General features: G+C 41.5%; 1 protein-coding gene across 7 annotated transcripts in view; it reads right to left on the reverse strand.

The window, feature by feature from the left end:
- TBC1D1 (TBC1 domain family member 1) overlaps positions 1–25,885 on the reverse strand; it is a 188,377-nt gene that overhangs the window by 150,932 nt on the left and 11,560 nt on the right. For all 7 annotated transcript variants that reach the window (XM_025187957.2, XM_014576744.2, XM_006129528.2 and 4 more), the window contains exon 2: positions 22,426–22,931. In XM_025187957.2, coding sequence (XP_025043742.2) covers positions 22,426–22,842 — 417 coding nt within the window. In that variant the 5' untranslated portion in view covers positions 22,843–22,931. The remainder of the gene's footprint in view (positions 1–22,425; positions 22,932–25,885) is intronic.

Consider the following 25,885-nt stretch of genomic DNA (forward strand, 5'->3'; position numbering starts at 1 on the left):
ATATTTGCCATCCAAACCGGATGTGTTTCAACTACCATATCACTGATCCTTCTGTTAAAAACGCTAGGAGTGTCTGTGGGCATACCTGAAGAAGAGCTCTGCACAGCTTGAAAGCTTGTCTCTTATTGGACCAACTTCTGTTAGTGAAAAAAATATTACCTCGCCCACCTTGTCTCTATAAACGTATAGTCACGCTTAAATCAATATACCTACATTTACTGAAATTAAGATGCATGATCTACTCTCAAGTTACTGCTCAGCAGGGAGGAGAATATAGCATTAAGTCTCTTACTTGTCACCAAAAGAATATGCTGAATTTGAACTCAAAGAATGGTTGCATCAATTAGAAACAAAGTGCAAAGTTCTTCAACATACAGATGCATATGTTTGTTTACTCTGTATCAGTGGGTACGTCTAGACTACATGACTCCGTCCACGGAGCCAGGTAGATTTGTTGTTTTGGCAAAGGCAAATGAAGCCGCGATTTAAATGATCGCAGCTTCATTTACATTTACATGGCTGCCGCTCTGAGCCGACAAAAAGCTGATCAGCTGTTTGTCGGCTCGCGCGCTAGTCTGGACGTTCCCCCTGTCGACATCAAAGCCCTTTGTCGGCAGCCCTGGTAAACCTCATTCCACGAGGAATAACGGGGTTGCCGACAAAGGGCTTTGATGTCAGCAGGGGAGCGTCCAGACTAGCGTGCAAGCCGACAAACAGCTGATCAGCTGTTTGTCGGCTCAGCGCGGCAGCCATGTAAATGTAAATGAAGCCGCGATCATTTAAATCGCGGCTTCATTTGCCTTTGCCTATGTGTCTAATTTACATGCCTCTGCCGACAGAGGCATGTAGTCTAGACACAGCCAGTGTGTCACAACTCTCCATGTACATCCAAGACTTGATTGTAAAAGAAAGCGAAGTCTTATTCTGAGGAGCGGCAATGGAATGAGAGAGTCACAAGCAAGACATAGCTCCTGCACTGTTTAGTACAATAGCTATAACATCCCTAAAGAGCAAGCTGCTATGGCAAAAAGTCTGAATTTAGTTTTAAATTCCCTTCAGGATATTCTTGAAAAATGTGTCTGAGAGAAACTTGTCCCAGTTTGGATATGGAACACAGAGCAGTACTGCACTATTATTTATTTATTTTGCAGCCACACCTAGTAGGAATGTTAAATATCGGTTAATTAAATAGTTGATTAATCTAATGAATTCTTATCGGTTAGTTGACTATTCTATTGTGCCAGGACAGCCGCTCTCCGGGGGCGAGGAGGGTCTGAGCTTCCGGACCCAGTACAAGCCAGAACTGAGCTGGGCTGCCTGCCCACCTGGCTCCTAATACACTTTATATGCAGAGCCACAGCGGGGGTAGGTCCAGGACCCAGTGCAAGCCAGGACTGGGCTGGGCTTATGGCCAGCCTGCTAAAAATTTACTGGCAAGGGATGGGGGGAGGGGGAGGGAGAAATGCATGTAGTCTATAGCATTAACCTATAAACTTTTGTGTATCAGTTAATTGGTTAATCGACTACATGATTACATCCCTAGCATCTAGAGGCCATAATCAGTGATTTGGGTCACTTCTCACAGAGAGAAAAGACAATCTCTGAACCAAAGAGCTTACAATTGAAATATATAATTAGAGACAACAGAAGACTACAAACAGACAAGAGGAAGTATTCTGTAAGTATGGCAATTTTGAGTGTTAAAGGAAGTGGTCACTAGGCATTTCATCCTCTGGTGACCTAATCATAACTGAGAAAACAATCTTGGTTTTTGAAAGTCCAGAATGTTAGTTAGTGATAATACACAAGGAAGTTTATAAAGCACTGCTTGAACCATGCCTCAGTCTAGACATTAGATTTCTCCCTCTCATGGACAGTAGTCATCATGTTCATCTGGGGACAAAAACTGTTGCCAATATACTTAAACCTTTTGCACCTTTTATCTGAGAAGCTTATCGGCATTTGACAAATATTATGTTCATTTTACAGACAGGTAAGTTGAGTTACTGAAAGGTTACATGACTTGCTCTAGGTCACACATTCAGTAAATGGAAGTGATTCAAAGTCTATTTCTGTAAATACTAGATTGCAGTGTTTGTCTATGAAGCCAAAGTAAGTTGTCCAATTTGGGCTAATAAGAGGAGATGCACTGTCAGGCAAAATGGATTTTTACATTATTCTTTATTCCAGTTGTGTTCTATTTTAGTGAACCTGACACCTAAAATGCAGGAAAGACTATTATGCAATAGTCTTACTGATACAGGAGCCTAAATTTCATTTCAATTTTTAAAAATTGCTAAGTGCTGAAATAACTAAATACCTTTAAAAATCTGGGCCTCAGTCCACTTTTTTCAAATATATAAATGGGAGACATGAGGAAAGAAGGATGCAGTCTCTTATTTATTGCTCATAATAAGTGGACCTATCATCCTTTATTTGGCAGTGCTGAAGTCATATTCTTCTAACATTGATCATGAACAGAATGGTCTCTTAAGCAACTCTTTCACTTCGCTGCAGATCTTCTGTCTATAAAGAAGCTTTCACAGCTGCCTCTTCCTGGCTGGATTCCTGATACAGTTACAATTTTAAACAAACAATACACAAACCCTTCCAGTTTTCATTACATGATGATGCCAATCAAGAGACACCACTGGAAGTGACTCTTTGTGTGATCCTGAGCGAACCATTTCACCTCATTCTCTACATGAGCTTCCAAATGTGTGAACTGTAATAGCAATGTTTACATGGTTGTGTAAAGGATTTTGATGATCCTTTGTATTCAGATTCAGAAAATTAGGCATAGAAGTGTAAGTTCTGCCACAGATTTCATTTGGGGAAAATTGCTTATATTTTGTACTTCCCAGTCTTGCAAGAGTGAAGAGAGCATGCACTGATTAATGCAATAATATCTAAAATATTTTTGCATAAATGGAAACAATTTCAATATTTCTTCCATAGTTTAATAGGACTAGCAACTGCCTTCATCTTCCAAGAAGTCAGACATCCTAAATATAGAACATTATATTTTTCTATTTTTAAAGCTTCGCTTTGCAAAGTTTAAGCAAATAATTTCTTTTCCAAAAGTATTGTGCATCCATTCTGAGTTAATGGAAAAAATTACAGGAGTAAGAAACATATTTCTCTGTATAAAAAAAATAAAAAATGTCATTTGAAACACCTTACCTAAATTCAAGATTTTTACACCAAAACAGTCTACTGGATAATGTATAATGGAAAATATTAGCACATAACTGCTACCATTTCAAAAATAACAGTCATTAGTAGCAATTACATGCCGTAGCACTTTAAAGCCATATTTTAAAGTTTAGATAATCAGAATATGGTTTGATCGCATTTGCAGATGTCCCCTATCAATTTACAAAAATAAAAAACAAACAAACAAACATTACTTTTCCTTAATGACAGCAGTCTGCTTTCAAAAATGTGCAAATTTGTAAGAAGAATTTAAACTTCGAAGATCTTTAAGGTCCTCTAGACTCTCTTCTGGCCAAGATTATTCCATTATAGTCCAATTTTAAAGTCTGTAATTATCTTTGAGACTTCACTGAAAGCTAAGAATGACAGTCTCATAAGAATTCAGACCGCACAGAGCACTGACTAGGTTACTAGCTCCAGCACTAGTCTGCAAGCATTTGCAACTCACTTCCCAAATTATAATTCCAAATGCATTAGAGAGAGACTCGCCTATGCTGTTATCATGCCAAGACTGGATATTTGCTCAGTGGGTGCCTTTACAGCAGGAGGGCCTAGTTCAATCCATTTCTTTTTGGATCTTTTCCCTGGTATTCAGTCTAACTATCTTTTGGTGTTAATTTTATTGTTAGTTCCTACACTCACAAATATACACCCTAAGGAAAGGAGATCTCAGCTGCTGAGGAAACTTTTGCTTCCGAGTACAAAGGCAAGAAGCAATAAGAGCAGAATCAATGCAGTTTAGCAGGCTTGCATGTAGAGGGCGCTGACTGGCAACAATACAAGGATTCAAAACAAGTCATCAGCCAGACCTGGAAAAAGCAAAATCCCCAGCAGCAGTAACTAGCCCCTCGGAAGTGAGCAGTGAATTCCCACGATTATGTAAACTTAGAAATTTCCAATAAATCTGACGATCTAATTTCAATGTCTGCAGTTGATATGCACGGATAGCATCTAATTCAAGCAGAGCATAACAATCAGATAGACATATCAGTGGAATATAATGGACGTATTAGTGTTTCTTGGTTGAACTCCGTTGATGACAGGATATTAGGAATAAGATAATTAAATAAAATTAACCATGTCTAACACTAAAGTCACAATGAAAGAACTTCATCCAAGTTCAAGGGGAGGGCAAAATGCAGACCACATTGCAAACCAGCCAGGCTCCCTGCCCTGCCGCAGCATGCTGCTCAGAGCACCTCTCTGAACATTGAGCTAGAAGGAAAATACTAGATTTGGGAAAACATATTATTCCTTTATAAAGGGCCATTCCTGCACACTGGAAAATTATTTTTATATAGGTTTCAGATGATAGCCGTGTTTGTCTGTTTCAGCAAAATCAACAAGAGATCTGGTGGCACTTCATAAATGTTTTGGTCTTTAAAGTGTCCATGGACTCTTTGTTATTATGCTCCAATAAAACTGTTAGTCTATAAGGTGCCACAGGACTCCTCGTTGCTTTTGCAGATTCAGACTAACACGGCTACCCCTCTGATACTTACATTAAATGGAGCATAACTTAGGTAATTCAGAAATAAAGAGAAACCAGAGTATATAATAAAATATTTCTGCATATCAACTTTTACAGCATAAGGCCTTGATTCTGTAAAGATTCTTGTGCGTGATTAATTTTAAGCATGTGAGTAAAATTATTGACCTAAGCACATGAATAAGTCATTGCAGAAACAGTGGCTAGAGGCTAGATCTTAATACTCTAGACCAGTGTTTCTGAAAGTGCTCCGCAAAATCACTTTCAGAAACACATTAACTGGCCATCCCAGTTTGTTTATTTACGGGCGCCGTGGACACAGAACCTTGCGGCTCCCATTGGCTCCGTTTTGTCCTTTGCAGCCAAAGTGGCTGGGCCACCACTTTCCGCGGCTCCCCTTGGCTGCAAAGGACAAAACAGAGCCAATGGCACCAGTAAATAAACAAACCAGGGCGGTCAGTTAATGTGTTTCTGAAAGTGATTTTGTGGAGAACTTTCAGAAACACTGCTCTAGATGGCTATTAAAAGTAGATTATATTCCCAATCCTACACAATGTGGAACCTTTTAAATCAACTGCTGACAGCATTTGTGGTATATTTGCCTTAAGCACAGGTTTCTATCGTAAAAAACATGTTCTACTAATTGCTTAAATCTTCTCACAAACTTCAGCAAGATAGAACTAATTCTTTCCAGATTGGCTTGTAGACAGTAATGACCGCATCTTAACTAATTAAAAAGCACCTTCTGCAATACTGACCAATCAAACCTCAGCCTTAATTATTCTTTTTCACTGCCAGCCTTCATCTGATTAGAAGCTACAGCATACTCCTTCACCAGAAATGCTATTTCCTATGTAATCTTGTATTCAGAACATTATTGGGAGCTTGTAAGATGTGTAATAATTTTGTAGGAGACATAATTTTATTTGTTTTTTGATAGAATTATCCAAGATTTTTATGTTGCACTAGTTATTGTATTCTAGTTCAAAACAATGGGAATACAAAACAACATTTTTGCTTGTGTTTTTCATCTGCTGTTTCTCATTTTTCCTTCTCTAGTTTATTTAATACCTGCAATGTGTCTAGACAAACACCATGGATTCTATACTCTTATGTTGTATATAACGTGCTGCCTTTGGCTAAGAACAAGAGCGAGGAACATTTGATATAAACTAAAAAATGAGATTCAAGCCATGCCTATTATGCCTCCACACACCAAATCCCCTTTCTTCATTCCAATACATACATGTTATTAATTTTAAAAATTCACATTTTGGAATTATGTTTTACCTTACCATTCTCAGCAAATTCATTCTAGAAGATACATTTCCTAAAAGTCCATTTCAAAATAATTGTTAAATATAAAACACAAAATTGTTAAAATGTTGCAATGAGATTTCTCCCCAATAATCTTCCATGTTTTGGATCAATCTTGAATATTTCAAAGGCCTTAGCATATTTTACTCTAAACCAAAACTGCATACTTCGGCCACGCGTGCTAACTGCTCTTCTGTTATCCTGTTAGAACAAAGGACTCCTTAACTGGCTTGAGCTGTCATCCCATCATTATGAATCGAAGCATATGCTTCAACTGATTCATTCAGTATGGATTCCTTCAAATGTTTTATATGACAGATTGTCCCTTTCACTTAATAAGTAGCGCCCCAATTCTGCAAACGCTGATGCATGTGTATGACTTCATACATGAAAGTGGTATGAGACTGCTTGGGCAGACACCACAGTTAAGCACATGTATACGTGTTTCCAGTGTAATGACCTAAAATACTACGTATTTCAAATGTAGCAGATTGCTTAAATACAAATAAAATACTTATATATATTTTAAATCAATAATAATAATAATTTGAACACTGATCTTGCCACTGCCTCAGTGAGAGAAGACCCCTGAGTTTATGAAGACTATTGTGACTGCTTGGAGATCTGGGCATGGGCAGAGGGCAACCTGTGCAGACTCAGCTAAGGGGCTGGGATTACAGTGCCCTTCATTTCAAACAACTCCAAAGTGCATGAAAAATAAGAATCAGTTCAACCACCATGGAAACGGAGCCACCTCTGAAGCAGAACACTACATGGCAGTTTAAACTAGAACACAGAGAAAAGCTAGCTCCCACTACAATTGCAAGCACAATACAATAACCCATATCACGGACAGCACCTTGATTTTCTCTCTCATCTCAAAAAATGCACGTCCGGTAGCACGGTGTCACCTACCACCAAGAAGGAGTATTGGGTTAGTTATGATTTAAAATGGTATCTGAGGCCACTGAAACCAGTGTCTAAAAATATTCTTAATCTCTGCGTAGATTATCGTTTCTAATAGTGTGAACTGGTGATCCTTTTTATTTTCTTAATATCTTGTATAATGCATAAGGAGGCCTGAGTGGAGGAATTAAAAAAGGGAAATATCATACTTAGGTCAATAAGAAACAAAGATAATTTTGCCAATATTAGAGCCAATATTAGCTGTCAGGATGGAATTCAAGAAATACCTTGGACAGTAGAGCCTTGCACAGAGTAGCTGCTGGCAGGGAACAGAGAAGTAAGAGCGAGACCTTGACTGGGTGCTGGGACAGGTAGCTGAGGCGAGAATGAAGAAGGTACTGAGGGCAATGGGGAATTGGCCCTGGAAATGGTAAAAGCATTAAAGGAACATAAAGAGGGGGAACAAATGGTTGCTATTTACAGGTTTCCTGGGTTGGGACCTGGAGTACTGGGCAGGCCTGGTTCCCCCTCCCCACTTGCCACTGAGGAAGCGGCTGCACAGTAATATCCCTCCCCTGCGCACTCAAAGAGGAAAACATAAAGCAATCGAACTAGGGGAGGCTGAATCATGAGGAGGACACGGCAGTTACTGAGGCTGAGCGCCAGACAGAGAGCATGACAAACCACAAACAGGGGCACTGGCCCCAAAATAATCTCCAAAGTGACCAAGAGGAGGCACCAGCCCACTGGTGAGACCATGACACCATGTTTTAACGTTCATCAATTTATGAGAACTAGGGATGTTAAATATCGGTTAACTGAATAGACAATTAACCTCCTGAATTTGTATCAGTTATTCGACTATTCTACCATCCCTGGGAGACTGTATCAAAGGCAGCAGTGCTGGGTGCCAGGTGGAAGCTGGTCCGCGAGGGGAGCCAGTTTAAAAACCAGCTCCCCTCATGGATCGGCTGCCTGTCGCCCCACGCTGCTGCCTCTGATATACAGGCAGCAGTGCAGGGTGGCAGCAGCCCCTGTCCAAGAGAGAGGTCTGAGCTCCTGGACCCTACACAAGCCAGAACTCAGCCAGGCTGTCTGCCCACCCAGCTCCTAGTACACGTTAAATGCAGAGCTGCATCAGGGGTATGTCCCAGACCTGGTGCAAGCTAGGACTGTGCCAGACTGCTGGTCAGTCTGCTAAAAAATGTACGGGCAAGGTGAAGAAAGGGAATGCCTGAAGCTTATAGCATTAACCTATAAGCTTTTTCTTACCGGTTAATTGACTACATTATTATATCCCTAATGAGAATCAACCGTTCTTTAGGAAAATAATAAAATAAATATGCAAAAAAAAAAAAATACCCAATAATTTAAACACAGTTTCCTGCTTACAGATTTAAATTGCTTTGATCTCAATTTATCCTCTTAGTCATTGGTAATTATTGTTGGCTGTATATAATTATAATAATCTAAGATTGTTAGATAAAAATGAGTTAAGATCTAAATACATTTTGGAAACCCTTAATGATATGAATGTGTAACTCTCATTCTCATTAGTGGGAGTGAGTAACACAAATATCTATATAAGAATCAAGCCTTTTACCTTCTGAAATCTGAGACACGCCTGCAAATTTCCAAAAGATAAAAAATTGGCCCTCAAAGGCTTAGTATCTGGATACGGGCTTATTACATCAAGCCTCTAGCACTGCTGACAGTTAACATGTTTTTGTGCCTACCAGATATCCTACAAAATAAATTAACAGAGACATTCCAGAACATTAACTGATGCCAGATACCAATCACTGTTGAGCATACGCCTTGTTTTATCTATTTAACAGATTAAAAAAACCTCAATCCTCCCAGAAAAAATGCTGTCCCTTAGAAATTTCAAAGAGTATTTCAAACCCATAGGCAACTCTTTTCCTATATTCTGCATTTGCTCCTGACTTTAATGAGCTTTCTGGATCAGGCTCTAAACTTCAAGGCAAGAAATTCCTCTGGTTGTAGAAAGTGAATTAAGCAATCCTGCTTCATGAAAGTTGTGAAATATCACAGTATCTTACACTTACTTTGGATAGCCACTAAGTGGCACTCCAACACTTTATCATAAGATGCTGTAAAAGGTTGGGGGGGGGGGTAGGATATCAACAGCCATCCCTTGGATGTTTAACCTCATGTGAAGTATGACACTTATATTCTGCTAATATAGGAATTTTCTAGGGCCTTGAGTACATGACAAAATGTTTCTGGGAAATATTTTGTTTTGTGCCTCATGGAATAAACAAACTTTCTTTGTAAATTCCAATCCTGTTAAAGAAATCAGAAAGAGTCTTCTTGTACAGTCATGGCATTTTGAAATACATTCCACCCCAGCTGGGAACACCAAACAGTCTCATAAGAAATTCGGTTGAAGCTATTTTGGTGAAGGGCAAATTTAAGAGGCTCTGGAGTTCCTGACACGGCTTTTAGAAATGCCTCAGAGTTAGATTTCAATTAAAGGCCTCTGGAAAGACTGCTGCTGTTTGTACTGGCAGAAGTACACTAGGACAGTTTTTAGTTGTCGGCAGAGAGATAAAAATGACAAATGATGCTAAGTTCTTCTTTAGACCCTCATGTTTATAACTTCTGAGTCAGATGCTACACTGACATTTGTATTTTTAATTCAAGGCATAAACCACGACTGTTTTTCCTAGCAGCAAAGCTAAACCAACGATGTTAATTAATTAGTAAAATTCTACTGAATATTCTTCTATTGCACTCTATTTAAAATTTCAATTCCATCTTAAAAACAATTCTGTCTCTTTGTTTAAAAAATCCTATTATGTAGTGAAACATACATAAAAAAATTAAGTTTAATAAATTGGGATAATTCTCTCAGATCCAATCTATCCAGAAGTATCTTGAGCATCTTAACTGTTATTGGAAAAAGCAATTAATAAGATAAAAAACATATATTAAGTTTGAGACCTCCAGACTTGTGGAATTTGTATATGCAAGTAGTCCTTATTGATAATGTTAAGTATGTGTGTTAAATATTTACAGGAGCAAAATCTTATGGTTAAGGTTTACATAGTAGCTTAAAAGGTAAATTGCAAAGAAATGCCATGATTTAATTAATGCTAGGTTCATGTGCTGAATGCCCTACTAATACTCATCTCCAACTTTGACACTTATTTTTATGCTCCATGCTGCACAAAGCATGGGGCATTCACCACAGAAATTCAGAACTGACTGAATTATGAACTTCATATTTAACTCTTCCTCCTTGAGAAAGCACATTAGAGGAAGATCTTTCATTACATGGGCACACCGTACTGTAGGGCTCCTCAACTTTGGAAGCCCTGGGAGCCACAATAATACTCACAGCACATGCCAAGGCTGCAACTTAAGTGTGGTGGCATAGACATGCAAATAACTTTTCCCTCAATGCCCCGGCACTCCTAGCACCTCCTTCCTGGGGGCTAGAAATGCTGACACCCTGTACTCATATGTTCCAGCCAGCCTGTCCTCTTGCATCTTTCAGTGCTCACCCTGCCTGAGAGATGCCTCATCATTGTGGAGCGTGTTCCCTGCAGAGGCCATGTTTAAAGGATCCCACCCGCGGGCCATGTGTTGAGCCCTGTGGGCCGCAAACAAATGTGTCACAGGCCGCATGCGGCCTATGGGCCACATGTTGAGCAGCCTTGCTGTACTGGACAACAGACCCTATAGCACAAGTCAATACATTACACGGGATTCCATCACTAAGAGGAACTGCATTTTTTAATAAAGTTTTGCTTGTTATCTGTGTGTGAAGTTTGCACGCTTGAAAAATGATGGCATCGTCAGAAACTGACAGCCAGATGAACCAGCTACATAGAAGGATTCAGCTTAACCCATTGCATGGCAAGTGGTTGGAGTGATGGTTCTGAGATGGACAAAGAGAAATGACCAGCTCTAGATAATTATTACTGTTGTTCTTATTCCAGCCCAACTCAGAAAAGCACCTATTAGCTTTATATAAAAGACAATAAAGTCCAATTGGGCATTATGGCCCCAATATCAGATCCATGTAACTGGACTCTGGAACTCCACCTGTGCAGATCCAATTGCTGACCTTAAACGGAGGAGGGGGGGGGAGAGGAATTCATTCTTACAATGTAGATTGTTGCTCTCCTTCATTTTGGTACAGAAGAGAAGTAGTTGTGTTGATGACGTACAGTATTTTCACAATTAATGGTTATAATGTAATATATAACAGGCACTTATAAAATGCCTTATCAGCTTTGCTTATGTATTGAACTCCTTCCTCAGAGCACAAATCTGGGGACCTTGAGAGCACAGGTTAAGGTCTGGCTGTTTATGTAGGCTTTTCTTTGCTTGAGTGGGACTCACAGTAGAGAAGATTTGAAGCAATTTCAGGAAGGCAATCCCATCTAATTTGATATTAATTTTTTTTTAAATACACACTTAGAGCTTTTCCTACTAATCCATTTTTGAAACAGAAAAATAAAATAAATTAGTACAATTGCTTTGTACTGACTTGTGGTCTCTGTTACAAACATTAATACCATATATTTCTCAGAGAAAGTTAAAAATCAGAGCTTTCTAAACATGCTTGTAAATGAACAAAAAAGAAAACGTAAGAATTTTATTTTTACTGGGTTGTATCAGATCTTAGCCAGATCTGATCCAGCTTACAAGACCTTTAAGTCTGTGTAGATCAGGAGCGGGCAAATATGTTCCGCACACCATATCCAGTCCACCAAACCACAGGATTCAGCACACCACCATCCCGCACCCCTGCATGTTGCTCAAAGTAGCCAGCTGCAGAGGCCATGTACTCTGCGCACACCAGGAGGAGGGAAGACTTTGCACACTGCTACCACCCCCTGGCCAATGGGAGCTATCTGGGCTGAGCTTATGGTGCAGGCAGTGCATGGAAACCACCCCCCCCCCCAAAGGGTGTGTGGTACGCAAAGAGCCCCCAAAAACATGCCACACTGGGCAGCATGCAGGGGCGTGGCAGGCAGGGAGTCTATGGAGAGTCAAGCCGGGCTGCTGGCTAGGAGCTATCTAAGGTAAGCTCCTCCTGGCCAGAGCCTGCACCTGGCACCCCAGCCCCTCCTGCACCCCAACACTCTATTTCAGATCCAGTGTTTGGATCAGAAAAGTTTGGCCCTTGACCACTTCCCAAATTCTTGGAGTGGCCCTGCATCAAAAAATTATTGCCCCTGCATACTACAGACACAAGGGATTGCGTACACAAATTTGCCCATGGGACAGGTTACATCCTTTATCTTTTTGTGTTTGGCCCACATAGGCCTCCCAAAATATTTTTTAAAATAAATACTATTTTCTGTTAACAAAACACTATGAAAAATGTAATTTTAGCTATGTATAAAAGCTGACATTGAACATCACGAGTCAAAACAATATTTTTATGGAAATCTGCTCTTTATCAGGCGAGTTTGCTCTATTTTCTCAAAATTTCACAGTATAGCATTTGAAGGCTCTAAAACGCCTTCAAAGAAAAGTTATTTATTAGTTCCCTAAATAGAAGAACTAGATGACACCAAATGAAATTAATGGGTAGCAGGTTTAAAACTAATAAAAGAAAGTTCTTCTTCACACAGCCTGTAGTCAACCTGTGGAACTCCTTGCCAGAGGAGGCTGTGAAGGCTAGGACTACAATAGAGTTTAAAGAGAAGCTAGATAATTTCATGGAGGTTAGGTCCATAAAAGGCTATTAGCCAGGGGATAAAATGGTGTCCTTGGCCTGTTTGTCAGAGGCTGGAGAGGGATGGCAGGAAACACATCGCTTGATCATTGCTGGCCACTGTTGGCAGACAGGATACTGGGCTAGATGGACCTTTGGTCTGACCCAGTACAGCCGTTCTTATGTTCTTAAAACAGATTATCATCAGGTGTCTGTTTAACAAAAAATATAAAAATCTAGCTCTTACATAGTTTAAGATCACTGCTAATTACAAAACACAAGCTGATTAATTCAAGATTTTCTTACTTCTTAATGCTTAACTGTATTCCAAATACAGATTTGTTCTTCTAAATGTCTTTCAGTTTTCAACTAGCTTTAATAAACCACAGAAAAGACTAACTGCAGGAAATGCAAGACACTTCCTTTCTCATCCAGTATGACTCCTTTGCAGTCTCATACATTCACCTCAAATGCCTATGCACATGTAAGCCGCGTTTGATGTTGAAAAGAATCACTCAGCATTCTTTTCAATGTTAATTTTGTATTTGCTTGTTTATCTATTTTGTTATTTGTGTTGTTATAGTGCCCAGAAGGCTCACTCTGAGTTGGCACCCCTTTGTGTTAAGTGATACATGAACACAGACTCTCATCTGATGACTTACAGTCTATTTTACAGTTAAATGTAAAATGTTAGTATTAACAAAAGGAACACTGAGATCTTTAATGGGACTGCAAATTTTTCAAACATAGGTCCTAAATTAAGTTGCCCTTATGCTACAGCTCCCCCAAAACTTTCTTCTAACAGACTAAAGTTTAAAAAATAGTTTGTAAAAGGATAACTTTTTGGGGGGGGTCAGTAGTCGTTTGACATTTGTGCATGTGAGACAATTAGGAAAAACAGGTTGGTGCACTGAATTAGGCTAAGTCTATACTTAAATCATTGTAAAGTATGGTCACAGCACTGGTGCTGGAAGAAAACTTTTCCAGCACTCTATGTACACTACCTAAATGAGAAGCTCAACTTCTAGTGCTGTAACTTGCTCCACTCTAGGGAGGGTAAGTAAGAAAGCTGCAGTGCAGTAAAGTGACAGTGCAGACATGGTCTTAAGCACCAAAGTGTTTGGGAAACAAGGTTAAAACGACAAAAGTAAAGAGACTGCCACGCCCCAGTCTATTGTAATATATTGAGTTCTCTATATGAGGGTCTCTCAATATCTCTTAGGGAGAAGTACAACCTGACTGATGTTTTACAAATAGATATTGAAACTTGAGTAAGATTTATTTAGATCCTAAAATCTCCAAGAGAACCAGGGGCAAGCTTTAAAAATGGCCAGGGGTCAGATTCTCTCCTAGACAGGATTAAGGACATGCCATTATTTGGACACTATGGTTTGCTTGATACTTGGTATTTATTCACCAGGTATACAAGGTTTGCCTCCCACACAAAGAGCAGGAGTTTCTGACTCCAAAGACTGTATTCTATGTGGTTCTGTGATCATTCGTTGTGGTCATTTGAAGACACTTTTCACAGTGCAAGTTAATACTGTCCCAGTGATTGTTAATTTATTTCTCAAGCCCTTTTTGAAGGCAGCAATTGCTCCTATCTAAGAAAGGGAGCTCCACTGGTGCACCCAGAGAACAGCATTATTCTCCTCCACTAAGGACCTAAGCAAGTAGCCGACTACTCGACTACCTGATAAGCTTATGCTTATGAAGTAAATGAGAGGAGTTCTTGGTTATTCGTTCCCACCCTTCCCCCCCCCCCACTTGCTGCCTCTGTATGAGAGGTAGCAATGGGGCTAACAGATGCCACTGTTGGGGGGGAGCCAGCTTAAAAGTCAGTTTCCCCCAGAACCATGTCCTTCCCCCCCCCCTTGGAAGAGAGGAGGCTGTTGAGCCACCCGCACTGTAGCTCTGCATTTTAAATATAGTAAGAGCAGGCTCTTACTACATTTAAAATGCAAAGCTGCAGCATGGGTGGCTCCCGGAGCCAGCGCAAGCCAGAACTGAGCAGTCCTAAACTGCGCTGGCTCTAGACCACTGATGCTCTGTATTTTAAATGCAGAGCTGCAGCAGTCCAGAGCCAGCGCGAGCTGGGACTAGTCAGTCCCAGCTTGCACCAGCTCCAGGACCTACCCCCATTGCGGCTCTGCAAAGTGGCCCACTTATCAACCTGAAAGGCGTGATACAAATTGTATCAATTACACGACTAGCCAAATAACTGCTCTTTAATATCCTCATCCTCCACCCTCCTGTTTTCATCCCCTTTCTCTAGCACAAATTAAATTACTTGGTGGTCTCTTTGCTTCTCCCCAAGTTTGCCTTTGCATGAAAGCCTGCCTTCAAGACACCTACAGCCAAATTCTCAGCTTGACCAGGCTTGAGTTCAGCACAAAACCCAGAAGAGGTATAGGTGGATTTGCAACACAAGGGTACTTTAAAGTATGCCCAGCTATCCATAGACTGAAGGGGACATTCACCAACTGAGGATCTTTGGCCCACAGAGGGGCTATGAACATACACTCTGCCTCACAAGACCGGAGGTAGCGAATGGGTGGCCCCCATACCAGATGAGATTGATTGTCATCAACTCAAGCAAACTCTGCTGTGTAAGATGCCCACCAATGACCTGTTTCTAGAAACAGAGAAGACAAAATCACTTCTTTTTATTTTCCTTTTTAATTACATACTGTTGCTTATTGAACGTCAAGCATATGGAATCTTAGAACACAGCCATAAATAAAAAAGGCTATGGAATGTGTGCTCATATTTTTCCTCCACCCATCCACCCCTGCCCCAGTACCATGTACAATTGGGAAACTGCGTTTCACTGCATAGTGGTGCAATTAGCATTTCCAGCACTAAAACATATAAATAACTTCATATGCAATAAAGTTCCTGAAACAAGCCTATCGTGGTTTTACAGTCAGTATATGCTAAACACCACTGCACAAATGTACCAAACCTGTTACAACCTGTATGTGGGACGTCTCAAGGAGAATTCTGGCACAGTATGTCAAGGTTTCCATGCCCAGAGGTGAAGGGAATGAAAGAAGCAAAAGCATATAAAGATTCACAAAATCTAAGAAAAGAAATACTCATCCGATGGAACTCTTGAGCCCTCAAACAATGTCTCATTTTGCAAGACTGAGAATCCAAATACAGACTGCTGGGAATGTGGCTCATATTGTGATAGATGACTATTGCCTTCTAGAGAGTAGTAATGGCCATGTGGTTAAGACCTTGCCCTTATATCTGGACCCCTAAATGGTCTTCGTCTCTTAGTTTCTCATCTGTAAAATGGAGATAATAGTTCTCTGTCTCATGGGGTATTCATGAGGATAGCTAAATTATAGTCTGAAACATGCTCAGATACTATATTAATCATAGGCCTCTTTAACCTGTGTCAAGTCTTAGTAAGCTAGTAGCACCAAAACTCTGGGTATGTCTATACTTGCACCCTCTTTTGAGAGAGGGATGCAAATGCAGCCGAACGAAATTGCAAATGAAGCGTGGATTTGAATTTCCCTCTCTTCTTTTGCATATTCACATTATGGCGCTATTTCAAAATAGTGCTATTCCGAAATAACAAACACTGTCACAGCATGATTATTTCAAAAGAAAATCCTTCTTCTAAAATAACCCTTATTCCTCCTACAGTCAGGTTTACCAGTTATTTTGGAAGAAGGGTTTTCTTTCAAAATAACTGCGTCTACACAGCGTTTGTTATTTCAAAATAGCACTATTTCGAAATAGCGCCATAATGTGAATATGCAAATGAAGCACGGGAAATTCAAATCCGCACTTCATTTGCAATTTCGCTCAGCTGCATTTGCATCTCTCTCTCGAAAGGTGGTGCAAGTATAAACATACCCTCTGATGCTCAACAATAGAAAATGTCAGTGATTAAATCAGCAGCAAGTTTGTAAGCACTTTTTATAACCTTAGTTCCACTACTCTGCATTTCTCATACATGTGTCTCAATTTTCAACAATAAAAGAGAGAACAAAAAATGTATGATGAATGTTGACAACCTGGCTCTGAGATAAGAAACATTGTAGCAGTATAGAAACACACTGTGATATTTCAGATTCATGTTTAACCTCTGTTAACCCAGACTCTCTGGTCTGGCAACATCTGTGGTCTGGCATGGATGTTGCAGGAACAGAGTCCTGATGGAAGGCTTGTAGCCAAGAGTATTGTAGGACAGAAAGCCAGGACTGGGAGGTGCCAAGGGAAGAGGGGGACAGGAAGACCTCCCCTGATCTGGCAAAGTCCCTCATCTGGGACCAATCAGGTCCTGAGAGTGACGGACCAGGGAGGTCCAACCTGTACTCAGGGTCAAAATCTTTGGTCCACACCTTCTCCTTGTCACCCATAGGCCAGCTACTGATTCTGAAAGTTGAGGACTCTTCTATCAGTCACATAATATCTATGTAGCCACCCAACACAATAACTGCCTCAAATGCCATATAACTGCCAGAGAGCTGTGGGAGAACTTCAAGAGGGGCTATGCTTCCCCAGTTTCCTAGTGGGAACAAGTTTCTCTGCAGCTGAAAACTAGGAAGGCTGAAGAAGCCATTCAGTCTAAAACACTGTGCATGGCTATATCAGGAATGCAGATGATACTTAACCCACCATGCAAAAATTGGGTTATTTTTACACCATGCATCTGTTTACCCAATCCCCCCTCCCCCAAATCATAACAGATTAAATCTTGGCCCCACTGAAGCCCATGAGGAAATTCCTACTGACTACTTACAGCTGCTCTCCCTCTACCTTCTCTCCACAGAAGTGCTGCAGAGACACTGCTATGTGCTAGCGTTCCCTCAATATGTGAACTGCACCACCAAATCCCCTTACCATAGAATAGCTAAAAACTAACTTTAGCCCAGTCAGGTACACAAGAGCAGGGCGGGCAAAATACAGCCCAGGGGCTGGATCCAGTCCGCCAAGCCACCTGATCCAGCCTGGGGACCACCCTGCTGGAACCCTCAGGTACACAGCCATTGCGGTTTAAAGTGCACTCCATGCGGCTCTCTGCTCTGCTGGCAGGGAGAGGCACTGTGGTTACATCTACACTATGAGTACACAATTCCCTCCCAGATTTTGCACACCCCCCCCAGAGTCCCTTCTCCAGGCCAGAATCCTTTCTTGCACCCATACTCCCTCCGTAACCCTATACCTCAATCCTTTGACCAACCCGCTCCTTCACCCAAACTCCCTCTCAGACCTCACACTGTTTCCTGCACCCAAGTCCCTTACCCCGTGTGCTCTTCTGCACCCAACCTTCATCCTAGACCATGCATCTCCTCCATAGAAAAATGCAGCCCTTTACTACTTTCCAAAATCTTGGAGTGGCCCCCAACCAGAAATTATTGCCATCCCCAGTACTAGAGAAACAAATGAAACATACAACCTCTCACACAACCTCTCACACACACTTTCATTTTTTGCTATGATTCATCCAAGAACCTGTTCTAGTCTATTCTCTTTCTGCAAGAGCCCTAGAAAGGTTATGGAAGCTGAGCAGAGACAGAGAAAGGGTTAGGAGCTACAGAGGGTTCCCTGAGAAAAAGGAGGGACTCATTAATGAATCTCCTGCTCTTTCCCTTGAACAGGTCACAAGCAAAGAGTAGCCTCAGTAAAAGCTGGCCCAGTGAGGATCCTGTTTACTCTGTGGCAATGACCTACTGAACCCTGGCAGTCATAGTACACAGTACTTTAAGACTCTACACTCTAAACCAGGGGTGGGCAATAATTTTTGAAGGGGGACCACACCAAGATTTTGGAAAGTGGACAAGGGCCGCACTCTTTCATGTATTAATGGAGAAGATGCAGGGTCTGGGATGGAGGTTGAGTGCAGAAGGAAGCTTGGGGTAAAGGACTGGGGTGCAGGAGGGAGACTGGAGTCTGGGAGGGAGTTTGCATGAAGAAGGCAGTTGTGACCTAGGGCAGGGGACTGGCGTGCAGGGGTTTGGGATGTGACCTAGGATAGGAGGGGATTGTGATCTGAGGCAGAGACTGGTGTGCCAGATTTGGGAGGGAGTACAAGAGGGTTTGGGTATATTGATTGGGGGGGAAGAGGATTGGGGAAGGGAGTGGCTAGGGTGCCAGAGGCAGCAAGTTCTGTCCAGGAGACTTATCAGCCAGTAGCCAAACCAGCCTGCCTGCCTGCCTGCCGAGCTAAGGCTTGCAGAGCTTAAAACGTTTCCCAGCCAGCTTGCCTTGCCTGGCCATGTGCTTATGTGAATAACTGAGCCGAGGAGAGGGTGCATGGTTCTTCTTGGCTGCCTCTTATTCAAACAGGCAGTTACCATTGGCCATTTTCTGGCCAGAAACCAGCCAATTAGATTGTTCTGGGGGTAGGGGCAGCTCTTGAAGCTTTTCCCTCTTCCCTCCAGTTTTGAAACAGAAAGGGGACCTGGCAGCTGTGTTTCTAAGGGTGAACGGGGCAAGCAGGGGAGCCTGCCTGTCTCCTTAGGCCAGATCTGGTGGCCTGAGGGGCCGCATCTAGCCCATGGGCCATATTTTGCCCAGGCCTGCTCTAAATCCCAAGGTCTCGCTGTTAATATTTGCATATGCAGACATTCGCTTGGTTCTGAGCCAGGTCCCCTAGGAAGTATGCCACATATAGTAGCTGTTCCCCGATACTCTCCTCCATTTACCCTTACACCTTCAAAGTCCTTCACAATTATGCTTGTCTCTTACCACATTGCCCCCTCCTCAGCCTATTAATCATACTAGTCTTCCTTATCTGCTTCTCCCACAGCCATCTTCCTGCCTTCTTCTGTCCAGCCTGCTCTTATGTGAAACATACTCCCTGAACTTATATGTAAGGCCACTGCCCTTTCCTTCAAATTCCACCTTTAGACTTGCTTCTTCCCTGATGCTCACAAGCAGCTGACCAATTAATTACGGATCATGCAAGAGGCAATGAGGCAGTGGTCCCCAACCTTTTGGGGCTGCAGGGAGCCCAGGGGCAGGGGCCGCGCATGTGTCGCACGCCCGGGGGAGACACCACGCAAGCGCTGTGTGCCCGAGGTGCAAGAATGGCTCGGGCTGGCCCTGGTCACTAGGTGGGCGCACATAAATGCCCCGGCGGGCGCCAGGCACTGCGTTGGGGACCACTGCCAGTGAAGTATATATAGTGTTTGTTCATTTCTGTGATTTTAAAAACAAATTACTTTATTTGCTACCTAGCAAGAGTCTTACATTTAAAATTGTCCAACAAAAATAAGAGTGAGGTGATTTCAGGAATGGTGTGGTACTTGCCACCTTTCTAATATACTGGTAACTGTATCCCCAAGGTCCCTCTCTTGCTCTGCCTCTTCCCTGGCCCCTCTGCCCCACTTCATCACCCAATGGCCCATCCCTTCCCTCACACACACTCCTCCTCCCAGTAATTCAAGATTGGTTTTCAATCCAATTTGGCTGGAGCCCTATCTTCCTGTATTAGTGTGAATTCCATCTCCATCAGTGGTGGACAAACTGCAGAGGCTCAATAGGATAATCTGCTGGTGGCCCACCACACACTCTGCTGATTTTGACCACAGGAACAGCCCTCCACAGCTCCCACTGCTGTGGTTCACTGTTATTGGCCAAAGGGAGCTGCGAAAGCAGTAGGCATCATGTCGTTCTGGCCCATTGGTTGCCCACCACAGATCTATATCAAGCATTGCCTTTCCTGGATTTATCAACAGAGCTGCAACAGAGATACTTATGGACTTGGATCTTATAGCATTTTAACCAGAGACCTTTTGTCCTATAAAATGCACTGCATGTCCCTAATTATTACAATACTTTGGAAAAAGCCTAGGGGGTGAATAATGAAAAGTAACACCGAGAATAAGCAATTAAGTCTACTGCAGCTGTAACCACTGTATTAATAAGTTATATTTGGCCCAATTTCTCATATGTAAACAAATTCTGCCTGAGTTTTTCAGAAAGGTGAGATCATAACTTCAAAATGTTTATTCAGCAAGACTGGACTGGTAAATAAGTAAAGTAAATAGAGTGTAAATTCAAGACCTGCTCTGAGGTGGGTGGCTTACAACAAAGTTTTAGTAATTCAATGCGGTCACCAAGCTAATTTGGACTGTTGTGTTTTTTCCTAAATAAATAGGCACAAATAGAAAAAATATGCTGTACATATTTTGTCCATTGAGGCAACAAAGAGGAAGCTGATCATATCAACACAATCTAAATCTGGAAAACTGCTGTTTGATTTCTCTGAGCAAATGCTGCAGGCACTGAAAGGCATCCTCTGGGACAAGAGAGCTAATGGAATGGAATAGGAGTCTGCTGAGTCACTCAGTCCACAGAAGTTAAGAGTTCTAATACTTGTTTCTTCTGAAGGAGAACAAAACAGAGATGAGAGAATTTCAGATTAAAACAATAATGATCCTAACACACTGCTGTGCTTCCAATCTGGGTATTCTGCTGTCTCAATACACAGATCTCTCTCTGATAAGCATGCACAACTTTCAGTAATGCTTACATGCACACAGAGACAAAATAAATGGACACTGTAAAGAAAAACACAACAGAGATGACGCAATTCCAAATTAAAACAATAATGATCACAGACACTGGCATCCAAAAATCTATGGACACAGTTGAAACTGTAACCCCAAATGTTTGTACTTCCCTTATTTCAAACAGTTCCAGGAGTCAGATCGAGCAAGTGAAAACAGTATTCTGTTTTTCACTCTGTTAAAGAAGAAATTATACTGGAGGTGATGAAAGATTTTAACTATCATCCTAACGAAACCACAATCCACATAATGAAGTACATAACCATTTGTAAAAGCTTCTTTCTACTCAGTGCCAAGTCCATCTACTCCCACTCTTAAATGCATACATCTTATATCATATTGAGTGGCCCCTTTTTAAATTTGACAGTATTTTCTCACTGATGCACTTGCGATTTAGGCCCTATTTGGCTGTTAGTTTAATTAGCTGTTTTTTTATCTTGGGGGAATTTAACTGAAGTGGTGTCCATAACCATGTATCCAGCACTGAGCCAGGCACCATTCTGTTTGGTGTTATACCCTGTCTTGCTGCGGAGCAGATAGCTGTCGGTAGATCAATGTGATATACTGAACCCATGCAAACAAAAAATCTCTCTGAGGGACTTCAGGGGCCATTCTCATGAGTAAAGCATGAAGGATTTGGTCCAGTGCGAGCTTTGCCTCCAATATTAATAACTGCAAATTATACCTCAGTGGTGTTACCGCTTTGCCCACTGAACACTACTAATCAGCTTCAGAAACCTAATGCCCAGTTTTACTCACCTTACTCATGTGAGCAAATGGTATTAGCAGATTACTCACATGGATAAGAAAAGCAGAACTGGATGCCTATTTTTAGAACAACAGCATTCTCAGAGGGAACACAAGCTACTCATATAATGTAGGATTAGAGAAGGTCCACCGCAGTTTATGGATGAAATCCTAGCCCCACTGACATCAATAGAAAAACTTCCACTGACTTCAGCAGAGCCAGGATTTCAGCCCCTATCACTAGCTTATTGTAAACTAAGCCCTGATCCTGCAAAGATGTACATTTGTGCCTAACCTTACACAGTAAAACTGAGTGTGTGTAAGTTCAGCCCCTGTGTTATGTCTTTGCAAGACTGAGTTTCTAGAAGTCAGACTGTAATGAAAAGATCCAATCATCAGAAAAGTTATCTCACTTTGAAATGCATAGTATTAATTTCTCTTCTGCATTTACATGTCCCAAAAATCAGCTTCTAATATCTTATGGAGCAAAGCAAGAGAATTGCTTTCTTACTTACTTTTGTTTGATCAGCAGCTCTGAATACGTAACAGATACTTTGCTGATTTACTGCTCCACCTTTTATCAGACAAGCAAAGTAACTTGGATCGTGGCTATTGTGAATCAGTTTGTGGACATGTTGTGGCTTATACTCAAACAGGCTGCAGCAACTCAAAGGATCCCACTGTTGGCTTTTCCCTGTGTCTAGTTCACATCGCAGGCTTGCTGGTGAAACATAAAGCTGGATTTGGGTGGTGCTAGGTTCTTCTACGGAAGACTGCATACTGAGCCGCCGAATCTCTGTCACTATCCAAGGCAGCATTGGCATGGTGGTTAGAGAATGTACTGGCAGAGAACCAACAAGCTGGAGACTAAAATCCACTGAGAGATCAGTGGGTGCTTGAAGTTTTTTAACTTTGAATGACAGAGGCTCCATTTTATAATCATCAAGGGATTCAGAAATAATCTACCAGAGTTTCAAGTTCCCAGGAATGAAGATTCCTTTAATTGCACAGTACTGGAATTCTGAAAGGAAAGAGATATTTATAGTTACAGTAACAGTCATTTACAATTTTCTACTTAAAAACAGTAACCAATAATGGAAACATTCAATTTCTACTCTTCAGCGTAAACCCAGGGTTCAAACTCAGGTTCAAGCCTAATTCTCCTTCATCTACACACAAATCCATAGAGCTTGAACTCTATGGTCTTGAAGGTTCATGCCTGAGTCAAGCAGTGTACAAGCCCCACTGCTCTGCAGTGTGAACACAGCCCTACTAGGATTCATGCTCTGGGAGCCTGCCAAAAGTATTCCCACAGTTTGGCTTCATGGGCTTTTTTGTCCTCTTGACAGTCAAATTTGTTGGTCAGTCAAGTTTTCCCACACTTCACCACGAACAAAGGGCTGAAGAGGTCACATTTTGGGAAGAGACTTGGATGTCTGGGATCTAAGTAGTTCAACTCAAGCCTGCACAATATAAATACAGACACTGGAACACAAGGTTGGGATTCAGGGTTCAACAATTCCAAACCCAGAGCTACAAATAGTAGAAATGCTCAAGCCCTTGTGTTAACAAATCCAACATCTGCTAACTCAAGTTCTACTAACTCTGGACTTACATTGCAGCCCAGAGTAGCCATATTCATTGATTTCAAGACCAGAAGGGACCATCTAGTAATTTTATAATCATCTAGTCTAGCCTCCTGAATATCCATAGGTCTTTGCTGAATTAATTCCTGCTTCAGATCCTATAGCTATGATTGAACTAGACCGTATATTTTAGAAGAGCATGCCATCTTGACTTTAAAATTGCCAGAGATGGAGAATCGACCACAATTCAAGGTAAACTGTTCCTATGAGTCTTTATCAGCATCACTGCTGCCCAGGACAGTCTCTCCAATCCTGTAATTGAGATTCCATTCCTTGTTCCTAGATGTAGGACTGATTTATCTATATTGAAATGTACATTGTTTCCTTGTGCCCAGCTTACCAAGCAACCCAAATGCTCTGTATCAGTTTCCTTCCCTCTTGATTATTTATCAGTCTCCCAATATTTGTGTCACCTGCAAACTTTATCAGCAATGATTTTATGTTTTCTTCCAGATCATTGGTAAAAATGCTAAATAACACAGAGCCAAGAATCCCTGCTGGACCTCACAAGCAAAACAGCAGCTCAGTGACAATTCCCCCATTAAAATGACATTTTTAGACTTATTCCTTAGCCAGTTTTTAATCAATTTAACGTATTCTATGATAATTTTGTATCTTTTTAATTTCTAAATCCAGGTGCTCTGTGTTGTCAACACAAATACCTGACAAACATCTAAGTATATTACAAACACTATTACCTTTTCCAATCAAATTTACAAGTTCATTGAAAATGTATCAGGTTAGTTTGACAAACTCTCTTTTCAACAAAACCATGTTGACTGGCAGGGCTCGACAAATAATGCCATCTACTTGCCCATGGAGAGTAGACTGCAACCCAGAAGAGCCGGGTTCGGGCGATCTGCACATGCGCAGAACGATCTCCGCATGCGCAGATCGCCGGACAGCACAGCTGGCGAGTGGGGCTCGCCGCGGTTCGGCAAGCCCTGTTAATTGGCATTATTTATATATTATTTCTTTAATTATTATTATTTAATCTACATAACATAAGAATGGCCCTTCACGGTAAGACCAATTGTCTATCAAGCCCAGTATCCTGTCTTCCAACAGAGGCTAGTATCAAACACTTCAAAGGGAATAGATAAACTGGGGCAATTATTGAGTGGTCTGTCCCTGCTGCCCACTCCCAGCTTCTAGAAATCAGAAGCTAGGAACTCCCAGAGCATGTGATTGCATCTCTGACCATCCTAGCTAACACCAATTGATGAATCAATCCTCCATGAACTTATCTAATTCTTTTTTAAACCCAGTTATATTTTTGCCCTTTCTATCATCGCCTAGTACCAAGCTCCACAAATGGACCATGTTGGATTAAAACGCACTTTATTAATTTTAAACTTAATGCCTATTAATTTCATTGGGAACCCCTTGTTCTTGTGTTATGTGATACAGTAAATAATGCTGAACTATTTAATGTCTCTGTACCATTCATTTTATAGATCTTTGTCATACCAACCTTACTCATCTATTTTCTAAATTAAACAAGTCTCAGATTTTTTAATCTATCCCCATATGAAAGCTGTTCCATACCCCTCTGCATTTCTGCAGTCCTTCTCTCTATCTTTTCCAATTCTAATATAACTTTTTTGAGAGAAGGCAACCAGAACTGCATGCAGGATTGCAAGTGTGAGTGTACCATGAGTTTATAGAGGCTCTATGATATTTTCTGTCTTATTATCAGGGCTCGACAAATAATGCAATAGAACCCAGAAGAGCCGGGTTCGGGTTCTTCTGCAGATCGCCGGACAGCGCGGCTGGCGAGCAGGGCTCACCATGGTTTGGCAAGCCCTGCTTATTATCTATCCTTTCTTCAATTATTCCTAATATTGTCAGTTTTCTATAATGCCATAGTGAGCAGATGTTTTCAAAGAACTAGATACAATGACTGCAAGACTTCTTGAGTGGTAACAGCTAATTTAGACTCAGCAATTTGTATGTAGAGTTGGGATTATGTTTTCCAATATGCATACTTTGCATTTATCAACACTGAACATTATCTGTCATTTTGCTGCCCAGTTAGTCAGCATTGTGAGATCCATTGGTAATTCTTCACAGTAAGCTTTAGACTTAGCTATCTTGAATACAGGCAGTCTCCGACTTACGCGGATCCGACTTATGTCGGATCCGCACTTACGAACGGGGCTTTCGAGGTGGCGGATTGCTGCCTGCGAGCTCCGGGGCGAGAAAGCCCCGTTCGTAAGCTGCTCCCAGTGCCCCTGGTCTGCTGGAGACCAGGGGCACCGGGACTGAAGCCGCAGCAGCGGCGGTTCCCGAGCTTCTGAGGCTTTGCCAGAGCTGCTGCGGCTTCGCT

This window comes from Pelodiscus sinensis, chromosome 5 (assembly GCF_049634645.1).
Source record: "Pelodiscus sinensis isolate JC-2024 chromosome 5, ASM4963464v1, whole genome shotgun sequence".
In the NCBI taxonomy this organism is placed as follows: Eukaryota; Metazoa; Chordata; order Testudines; family Trionychidae; genus Pelodiscus; species Pelodiscus sinensis.